Source organism: Bison bison, unplaced genomic scaffold (assembly GCF_000754665.1).
Source record: "Bison bison bison isolate TAMUID 2011002044 unplaced genomic scaffold, Bison_UMD1.0 scf7180017864270, whole genome shotgun sequence".
Classification (NCBI taxonomy): domain Eukaryota; kingdom Metazoa; phylum Chordata; class Mammalia; order Artiodactyla; family Bovidae; genus Bison; species Bison bison.
Genome location: NW_011494842.1, coordinates 6,698,858 through 6,709,155, shown reverse-complemented (window position 1 = coordinate 6,709,155; position 10,298 = coordinate 6,698,858). Strand labels below are relative to the sequence as shown.

The 10,298-nt window shown below is 57.9% G+C and overlaps 1 protein-coding gene across 1 annotated transcript in view; it reads left to right on the top strand.

Moving 5' to 3' along the window:
- Positions 1-4,192: 4,192 nt before the first annotated feature.
- The window catches only part of SPDEF (SAM pointed domain containing ETS transcription factor), a 19,155-nt gene continuing 13,049 nt past the window's right edge, over positions 4,193-10,298 (top strand). The window contains exons 1-4 of the mRNA XM_010848721.1: positions 4,193-4,265; positions 5,957-6,226; positions 9,470-9,512; positions 9,621-9,838. Of these exons, the coding sequence (XP_010847023.1) occupies positions 4,193-4,265; positions 5,957-6,226; positions 9,470-9,512; positions 9,621-9,838 (604 nt within the window). The remainder of the gene's footprint in view (positions 4,266-5,956; positions 6,227-9,469; positions 9,513-9,620; positions 9,839-10,298) is intronic.

The window sequence follows — 10,298 nt, the reverse complement described above, 5'->3', positions numbered from 1 at the left end:
GCCGGGCCTGGCTTGGGCTCCTGGCTCCCGGCCTCCGCGCCCTCCGCCTGCCTCAGTTTCCTCCCTGCGGTTTAACCTGGGCCGAGGAGGGGAGACGTGATGCCTCCCAGGGCCGTGGGGACACTGCCGTGAGTTAAGCGCGCAGAGAGCCAGGGTAAGTGCTGGGCAGGAAAGCCTGGGAAGCGAGGAGCCGAGGCTCCCAGGCTGCCGCCTAGTCCCCCTGCGCCCCGGGCCTTATCCCCCTCCTGTCCCTGTCCTCTGCTCCAGCCTCACCAGCCTCCAGCTTTGCCTCCGCCTCGAATACCTCGGGGCTCAGGGCTCACATCTTCACCTCCTTCACGGTTTTGCTCACCTCTCCAAGGAGGCCTGCCCTGACCACCCTGTTTCACGTTGCCCCCTGCGTCCCACCCAGCACCCAGGAGAGCTGTTTTTCATGGCCCTCATCAGCCCCGAGCTGCTATGTAATTCACTCCTTTGTTACTTTTCCTGTTGACCGGCTGTCTTTCTCCTCTAGAATGTAAACCAACCGAAGTTGGCTGCTGTATCTCGGGGAGCCCTGCCTGGCCCACAGTAGGCCTGCAGCCCACATGTGTGCAGTGACTAGTTTCAGATGGCCCGGAGCCAGGTTGTATCTTGGGTCGTCACCCTGCTCTACCATCGCAGGGGCATGGTAGGGGAGAAGCGGATATTTCACGTGTATATGTGTGTCTGTGTATCCTCTCTGACCCCCAGGGAGGCCTGCAAGTTTCCCCAGGGTTGGAGCCCGTCTTTGGCAGGAGCCCTGTGTGACTCGGTTCCCAGAGAAGCTCTTGAGAGCTATGCAGGGTCCTGGGGTGGAGTGAGGCTTCCTCAGCTGCGTCCCAGGTGTGAATCGGCGATGGTGTGGATGGATGAGGCTGTAGACAGGAGTGTGTCGGGGGGTGAGCACCAAAGACCTTAGACACAGGGAAGACTGGTCCATCTGCTCAGCCTCCGTTCGGTGGGGAATGTCTGGGGAGGAGGAGGGATGGCATTGGTGAGGAAAAGCCTTTGGCATCTCCTGTCGGTTTTTCCCAGAGTGGAGAGCGTCACGCATACCGTAGGTGTTCATGAAACCAGTGACCATAGATGGCTAGCCTTGGGAGAGACGCTGGAGGTCACCTGGGCCCTCGGAGGCCACCAGGCCTTGAACTCCTCCAGGACAGACTGTGCCCGGCCACCCTGCCCCTCGCGCACATACAGGGCCTGGCACAGAGTGGGTGCTCAGTGAATGCCTGCTGGCCTGCCCGGAGTACCATGTCACGGCCCGGGGGCCTTGCGTGCTCCAGGTGGTGGGAATCCTTGGATTCATGGGCCTGAGGACACGGCGCCCCCGCAGCTGACCCCAGTCTGTCTCTAGTCCCCTGGCCCCCCATCCAGCTGCAGCACATGTCCTGGGAAGAGAATGCCGGCAGACACGGCCCAAATTCTGCCTCTGCCACTTGCCAGCCTTGACTTTGGAGCTTGTGAGAAGGTCAGAGAAGCCCCCAGGTGCTTCTTGGTGAGATGAAATAGCGCATAAGCACGCTTGGGGTCTGGACTCAGATGCCGCGCTGGTGTGTGTCCTTAAACCTGTTCCCTAGCCTCTCTGGTCTCGGGGGCTTCCTCTGGACAGCACAGGCTCCTGGTCTCCGGGTCCCACAAACCAGGCTTCCTGCCCTCACTGAGTGACCCCATCTGGATGACCAACCCCAGACTCTTCAGCAAGCGAGCCCCTCCCCAAGCCATTTCCCTTCTCATAGCGGGAGCCTGGGTCAGGGCAGGGCCTGGTGTCAGCCAGGGGGGCAGGGCAAGGACCCACTGGCAACCCTGTCTTTCTGTGGCTGACACGGGTCCCCGCTTTCTCCTCACTGTCACTCCCAGGCTACAGCTCCTAGGAGAGCAGGACCCAAGGACATGGGAGCAGCGGTCTATTGACCAACAGACCAACAGACAGAGACAGGCCAACAGACCAACCGCCCTTTCCAAAGTACGTCCACTTCCTTTGTCAACTTTTCATCACTCGTCACAAGGCCCCGCCAGCAGGATCAGCAGGGCAGGTGTTGTTTCTATCTCACAGGGGAGGTGATGGAGGTCCAGAGGGGGCCAGGCGCTGGCAGCGCCAAGCCAAGCCCTGGCCCTGCCTCCCATCCATGCTTTTGACTCTCTGATGGGCTTGGATGCAGGCAGGAAAGCTCTGAAGCCAGCTGCTCCAGAAATCACGGTCTGTGTTGAGTCTGAGGCTTCTCGAGCTGAGCGAAGTCCCTGCCCTCAAGGAGTTAGAGTCCTGGGAAGGAAAGAAACACTGGAAAACGGAGCACAAAGAATTGGGACATGTGGGGGCTGGAGGGGACATGAGAAAACTCTCTGGAGTAGAGAGCTCTTGAGTTGGGGCTCAAAAGATGAGGGTTCTTTCAATTGAAGTAGAAGAAACTCAACTCCATTTGAACAACAGGAAAAGGACTTTTCCTGGTTCATCCGGGTGTTCAAGGGGTGATGGCTCCACCAGGCGCCTTCTCTGGCTGTCAGAGCTCACAGCCCGAGGGGGTGACAGCTCCCAGTGTACACGCTGAAGCCTGAGAAACCCCAGTGGCTGCAGAGAATGTTATCTCAGTAGGTCAGAGAAAAGTTCCAGGATGGAGTGGGTGTGTGTGGACCCCAGGTCGGCAGTGGGTGGACGTGGGAAAGGCTTTGCCCGTAATGGATGAGGTGAGGGGAACAGGAGGGGGCAGATTTCACCCCCTGAGGGGCTTGCCTGAGGGGGACTGAAGGGGAGACCAGCCTTGGGGACCTGTGAGCAGGAGAAGGAAACTGTAGTAGACCCGGTGAGCTGTGCCAAGGACCTGGGACTTGACCCCAAGGGAATAAGGCGGCTAGTAAGAGGGACTATCAGGCATAAGGTGATCAAGGAAACTTCAGATATGAGCTTATATCTGATTCCCTTCTATGACCGTAGGCAAGGCATTTTAACATCTGGGCCTCAGTTTCTTCACCTGGAAAATGGGCACAGTAAGTTACCTGAAAGGGCTGCTATGGGGAATAAGATGACATGGCTTTATGGTTGGCCATCAGCAAGGCCCTGGGACAGGGCGTTGAGGTTTGCAGAGCATTTTCACAACCTTATCTCACCCCTCACCAGAGCTCTAGGCTTCCCTGTTGGCTCAGACAGTAAAGAAACCGCCTGCAGTGCAGAAGACCTCGGTTCGATTCCTGTGTTGGGAAGATTCCCTGGAGAAGAAAACTTTTAGCTTCCTTGTCCACTCTGGTTTTCTTGCCTGGAGAATTCCATGGACAAAGGAGCCTGGTGGGCTACAGTGCAAAGGGTTGCAAAGAGTTGGACACGACTGAGTGAGTAACACTAATACCACAGCTCTGAGAATTCCTCAGAGACGGGGAGGGGGAGTTCGGCAGGTTCCAGCCAAAGTTGCAAAGGTGGAAGGTGACAGAATGAGGGTGTGTATTTGGCTCAAACCCTGAGCTGGTGTCAGAACACCGTGCTGGATGGATCAAGGTGCTGGTGGGGTACGTGTTAGCCAGAGCCCCTTATTTGGCCCTCCCTCCCCCCGGAGCCCACAGGCAGGTTTGCCCCAGGTAAGCGCCAAACCTGCCTTGAACCCACCACTGACATCCCCCCAAGCAGCCTCTTAGCACTGCAGTCCATGTAAACCCCAGCTGATGGATGGAGGGCCCTCTCCTTGCTACCTCTTAGGTCTTTCCAGCCTGCAAAGGCAGCTTTGTTTCCTTATTCCAGGCCTGGGTGGGTATAATTTGTCCATTCTCAGCACAGCTTAGCCTGGTCCATCCACTCAGGCCCACCATTCCTGGGGACACCTATGAAGTGCTCCTTTGGGCCCAAGGCAAAGCTGTATCAGCATTCAAGGAGCAGCCTTCCCAAGGTCAAGGTTTTCTATGGTATGACCAGTTCCCTTCTCAATGCCACCCAGCAGTGAAATGCCCTCTCTGGCTGCAAGAGTATTCTGTCTTCCTCTATCTACCCATCTTCTGTTCTGTCTCATATAGAATCAGGCTTGGCTTTGAGTAATAAAGATACCACTTTACAAAAACCAAAAGTCTGCTTCTCTTATAAAAGTCCTGAGGCATGCAATCCAAAGCTAGTATGAAGGTTTTATGCAGTCCTCAAAGACCTAAGCTCCTTCCAGCTCACTGCTCCACCATTTTGTTTTCATGGTCCAAAATGGCAGCCAAGATTCCAGCCATCACAGCTGCATCCCAGGCAGTAACACAGAGGAAGGATAAAGAAGAAGGAGGTAAATCATACATGTTAGTTTACTTTTTTTCTTGATAGTTTACTTTTAAGAAAGAGTCATAGCAGATGACACATGACACTGCTGCTTGGTCACACAGTCACATTTAGCTGCAAGGGAGCCTGAAGTAGTCTTAATTCCAGGTAGCCAAGTTCCCAGGTAAAGTAGGGGGTTGTTTATTGAGGAAAAGAGAATGGACATTGGGGGTAACTATCTATGACACCCCATCCATTCAATGAGCATTTATTGGATGCTCCCTGTACTTACCCATGTTACAGTACTTATAATGTGATCAATACCTTAGCGTCTTGCGAGCAATAAACTGTGCCTGGCACTTAGTAAGTGCTCGGTGGCCATTACTATTAGTGCTGATATAAGCACAAGCTTCTGGGAGAACGGAGAGAAGGTCCCGCCTGGGAATGTTGGAGGTCTTCCTTTTTTTCTTGGTTCTGGAAGGCTGGGATGGTTGATGGTAGTCATCTTAGGAACTCGTGTTACCTCCCCGATTTCCATTCCATCCTACCTGTACCTTCTCAGGGAAATGACTCTTATAATTCCTGCTTACCAAGGCACCTGTGATAGCTAACAGCCAAGCACAGGCTCTCCAGGGTGAAAAGTACAACCATATGGAAGAGAATTTTGGCAACAGTTATGGTGAGGGGGCTAGTTCTGAAGACCTTGGAATCTTCCTGAAGCCCTAGAAAAGTCATACTGTAGATTGTCACACAATTACCTCTGAAATGGGAAAATAACAATATGTACTCTCTAAAATGCCTCCATCTGACAGCATGGGGGTTGCAGATGCCAGGTGCCCTTCCAAGGTGATTCAGAACAAGAGTCCCTGGAGGGCAGGGCAGCCCTCAACCCACCTGGCAGGTTGAGGAAGAAGCTGAGAGCTCGGCTACGTGGCCTTGCTTGGTCTCTCAGAGGTGGAGGAGCCCGGGTGGGTGCTGAGGCTGGAGATTCTGTGCTTCTCCCGACGAGGACTGTGGAGAGCAAGCTGCTGCTGGCTGACCACCACTCCGGGCCTGGGAAAGCGAGCTACCGGTCCTTCCTGAGCACCAGGGTACGACAGGCCTGTGCCAGGCCCTGTGGGGCACACAGAATTTAGGGTGGGTGGGCCTATGAGCCTTGGGTCTCTTTCCCCAAAGCTGTCTCCATTCCTGACCTGGGGAGCCAGACAGCGAGCGCCTCCTCCAGGAAGTCCTTGCTGACTTCCTTTGCCAGATGCCCACCGTCACTGTTCTCCCACGTCCCTCCACTGGGCCTTTTCCAGTGCTGCCTGCTCATCTGTTCCCTGCCCTCAGCTGACCCCTGTACCTTGCACATAAGATGAACTCAGTAACGATATATCAACTATTGAATGAGTGAGTGAGTTAATGCATGAATGAGTGACTGAATGAGTTCCTGGGCTGCCAGGGGGTGGTTCCCCCAGCGAGGAAGGGGAGGCCTGCAAGGGTTAACCAGGAGCCCGTCTGTGGTCTGAGGTAAGCAGGGAGCGTATTTGTTCAGGTAAATACGGAAGGATTACTTATAATGGGAAATCAGGCCCCGGCCAACTCTTCACCTCATGCCGCCTAACTTCCTCCCAGCACATTCCTGCACTCCGCCCGCGTCCACACTGCCCCGCAGACCCGGTCCCCTGAGCCCACTGCAGCCTCTCTCGTAAGCCCCCCAGCTGGGTCTTGCCACAGTGCCAGCAAGTGGCCCTGAGCTGGGGGCAGGGGGGCTCCCTACGGGGTGCGCAGCCCTGAGACCTCAGAGAGCTGCCCTTCGAGGGTGGCCAGGCCCCCGGCGGCCCACCCGAGTGCCACCTCTGCCCTCAGTCCTGCCGGCCCCTGGTACCGCCGGCACCCCAGATGCCTGGCTGAGACCCAGCAGTGGTCCCAGCTGCCTGCGCCTCCCCCTGGCCCCCAAGGTTGGCGCCGCTGCGGACGACACCTTGGGCACCAGGCAGCTAACGGGTAAGTCTGGTGGGGGGCAGTGCCCGGCCATGGGGGCTTTCCCCTGCCAGCTCTGAGGAGGTGGGTGGTGGAGGGAACTTTCAACGCCGGGTTCCCAAGTGTTGATGACCCTGATCTGGGTCCTTTACCCTCAGAAGCCCCGATCCCTGTGCATGCTGCCTGCCTGGTCTGCCCCCAACCCCAGGCTGACCATAGAGCCCGGTTGAGCCCCCCAGCCTGGGGAGGGCGGCCTGTGATGCCCCACCTCTGTGATGACCCCGTCTGGGCTCCACACTGAGCCCACCCTGCGCAGCCTGAGGGGAGGAGGCTTTGCAGGTGCGGAGCCTCGGCCCCGAGACCAGGCCGGTTCTGCTTGGCTAGTGAAACACAAGCAGCCTTTCTGTGGCTGCCAGCACGGCCGCTGTGCCAGGGGCAGGGTCTCTCAGAGCCTGGTCACGAGTGGGCAGGGCCCTGCTGGAACCTGGAGGCTCTGGGTCAGGGCCAGGGTCTGGGGTTGGAGCAGGGCCTACGGTCCCAGAGCCCAGGGGCTTGGGGGGGCGGGGCGGGTGTGGTGAGCACGGGAACCAGGGGATCTGAGTGATCGCCTTGGGTCCCCGGGGAGGCACAGTGCCTCTGGGCACGTGGGGAAAACAGTGCGGGTGAGGGCAGGGGGACCTGGAGGTGCCCCTTTCTAGGACTTGCCAGGTGCCTCCTGTGGGGAGGGAAGGAACTGCGTGGTGGGGATGACAATGTGGAGGGCTGAAGGGTCTCAGTGGCTGGAACCTCCCCTGGAGCTGGACAAGGTGTGTGTGCACGCGTGCATGCAGGGTGGGGGCAGTGACCTGAGCTAGCCCACGGCCCCTCTCTTCTGCAGCTGGGCCCACCCAGCAGCCTGCAGCCAGGCCTCAAGCCGGCTATCCCCTGCCTGACAGCCATGGCCTTTCTGCTCCTCTTTAGCCAGGGCTGGGACTTGGCCTCACTTCCTGCCCCTACCTCCCTGATAAACAGCTTCACAGCCACCCCCCAGTAAAGCAACCATCTTCCCAGCTGCTCGGCTGAGTAACAGAGCAAACAGGCGCTGGGGCTGCCCCAGGCCCCAGGTGGCAGGCAGGAGATTACCCATCAGACGGGGTGCCCAGGCCAGGGCTCAGCTCAGCCAGCCAGTCCCCTCACCCCTGATCACTGGGGAGAGGGCCGGAGCCAGGGACCCCCCCCACCCAGCTGCTCAGAGCTCCCCCAAAATTCAGAATTCAGAGTTCCCGGGAGGTTGGGGTGTGGAGGAGATGGTCTCTCATGGGGTCAGGGACCACCTGCCCCTTTGAGAGCCTAATAGGCAGCATGAGGGGCCCAGAGCTGAAAACTCAGCCCCTGCCAGACTCGGTTATTGTGTTACTGATTATAAAACACTTTGGCAGGTGCCGCGTCACTTGGTTGCCATAAGCTTCTGGATTACACAAAACTTCTCTTGTCAACCGAGCCTGAGGAAATAGGGTAGAACTCCGTAGGTGCTCAATCAATGCTCAGAAAGTGTGACCCTGGCAGTGAGTGGAAGAACCAGGAGAGCCCACTCCCTGCTACAGAGGTGGTTGCAGCCATAAAGGGAATAACCCCGCAACAAACCAGAGCACAACTGTGTGCCGACCGACTTGGTGGAGCTTGAATGGAACTGGGCTCAAGGCCCTCTGGCGGAGGGCAAGAAGGGGCCGGTCAGAACCCGCAAGGTGTGACCTCAGGCAAGCCTCTCTGACTCCCTGCGCTTGCAGCAGGTTAGACAAGGTGGCCTCCTCTGTGAAAGGAAGCTTCATGGAAGGAGCAACCTGGAGTGGGGTTTTGAAGGCTGTGTAGGAGTTGGTGGAAGCAGGCTGGCTGGCGGGATTTGCTGCTTTGTGAAGCTTGTGTGCTTTCCCAGTCTGGTCTCCTAGGCTGAGGTCAGGGGAAGTGGGGGCCTCTGGCTTGGGCTCCTCCTAGAGCCCGTGGAGGAGTGAGTGAAGCCAGCAGCTGCCCTGGACCAGGCTAGAGAGCAGGCTGACCTTGGGGCAAGCTCCAGGCCTCTCCTATCACCATTTTCAACTCTCCCCCAGACTCCACCCTTCGGGCCTGCCCCTCCGTCCAGCATCACCACCCGCTTCTTCCTTGGTTCCCCTCACTCTTCACCCTGTTACCTTTCCCTCCCTCTCCTCCAGCCCCATCCTCTCACCTGCCACCTTCCTGAAAGCTCAGCCCATTGTAATTCGCCAGGAATTTCCATCCACCGTCCCCCTCAATCTCCACAACCCCTTTAAGACCTGCTATTAACAGCCCATTCAACAGACATTCAACTGAGTTTCTTGCCCAACTGCTGGAGCTAGGGTTAGGGCTCAAAATAGTGTGGGACCCTCCCCTGCCCCCACCCGCCCCCACCCTGTTCCATGCCCCCCTGCACCCCCAGCCAAGAGTGGCCTGTCAGGTGGAACAACTCTTCCCAAAGCAAACTTTGCACAAGCTGAGTTGCCCTGGGCCCTTCCTGACATTTAATGCCAGGCTCCTTCCCCTGCCTCGTTTGCATGTTCCCAGTCCAGGAGATGCCCCCTGCCAGATTCTCCTCTCCCACTTTTCAGGGCCTCCAGACTCCTCCAGGTCACTCCTCCTAGGCCAGGGCCCGGAGGGGGACTCTGAGGGAGTCACATGGGCCAGAGCCCTTCCTGGGCTGTAGGAAGGGCTGATGAGGTCCTTATGGGCCCGCCAGAATCCAAGGGGCCCTTCCTTTTCGCTCCAGCTCTGGGATTGAGGAGAGGGTCTGGGGGTGACCGCCTGGGTTAGGGTCCCAGCACCTGGACCTGGTAACAGGGTGGGGCCCAGGTCTCTGCTCTTGCAGCAGCGAGTTGGCCTGAAGGCTGCTGGGACCAGTTCTTCCTGCCTCTGATGTCCAACCCAAGACAGCCTGGCGGGCACGATGGAGGTCATGGGGGTCACAGACTCCAATCAGTGTCTGGACCAGAAGAGCTCTGGGAGCTGACTTACCTCCTGGGAGAACAGAGGAGGAGACTGAGGCCACGGAGACCAGGGGCTGCCCAGGGCCTCAGATACGGTGGAAACAGAGCAGATTATGAATCCCCGTCTCCAGATGCTGAGGCCTCAAGTTCTTTCCAGGCCTCCCACCCCTTTGGAGCAAACTCGAATACAGGGCTGAGCTTGGGGCTGAGGGGGATCCCTGTACCTGCAGGCTTCAGGCATCCATGCCACCCAGACCCCCCCAGTGCAACTTTTGTGGGGCTTGCTCCGCAGGTAGCCTGGGCGAGGCAACAGGGGTGACCCTAGAAGTTGGAAGGTGCCAAGACTTCAGCAGGAAAGAGGGCGGAGCTCAGCCTTGACTCCCAGTCCCTGCCCGGTCACCATGGACACATGCCCCCAGGCACTCACCGCCCCTGCCTGTCAGGTGGGAACAGTCCTGGCTGCCCCAGGAGACCGTGGGGGACCCCAAGCAGTTTATTTATTTGGCCTTCACCTTGTCCCTGGAAGGGCTGGAAGTGGTGTCAGTGAGGCGGGATGGGGGAGGACAGGAAGTGGATGCCTGTGATCCCCCCATGCGGGAACGAATGGGAGGTGGTGCTGGTACATACTCCCGCCTCGGGCTCCTGGCTGCCCACAGGAACGGTGGGCAACACAGAAAGCAAAGTCGCTCTGTGCGACCCCGTGGACTGCAACCCACCAGGCTCCTCTCTGTCCACGGGATTCTCCAGGCAAGAACACTGGAGTGGGTGGCCATCTCCTTCTCCAGAGGACCTTCCTGACCCGGGGATTGAACCCAGGTCTCCCGCATTGCAAGCAGACCTTTTACCCTCTGAGCTGACCACAGCTCCTTGATGTCCCCTGACTCTTTTTGTTCCCCGCCCCCATCCTCCTGCTGCTTGGCCTGACCCTGCTCCCAGGCCTCCCTAGGCCTGTGGGCTGGCTCCCCAAGTTAGATCTCCCCAGGTCGACCTTTTGCTCCTGCTGGTTGTTTCCGGCTCATTCCTCTCTTTTATGTTGGCTGCGCTGTGCGGTGTGCGGTATCTTAGTTCCCTGACCAGGGATTGAACCTGTGCCCTCAGCAGTGAAAGCCTGGAACCCTAGC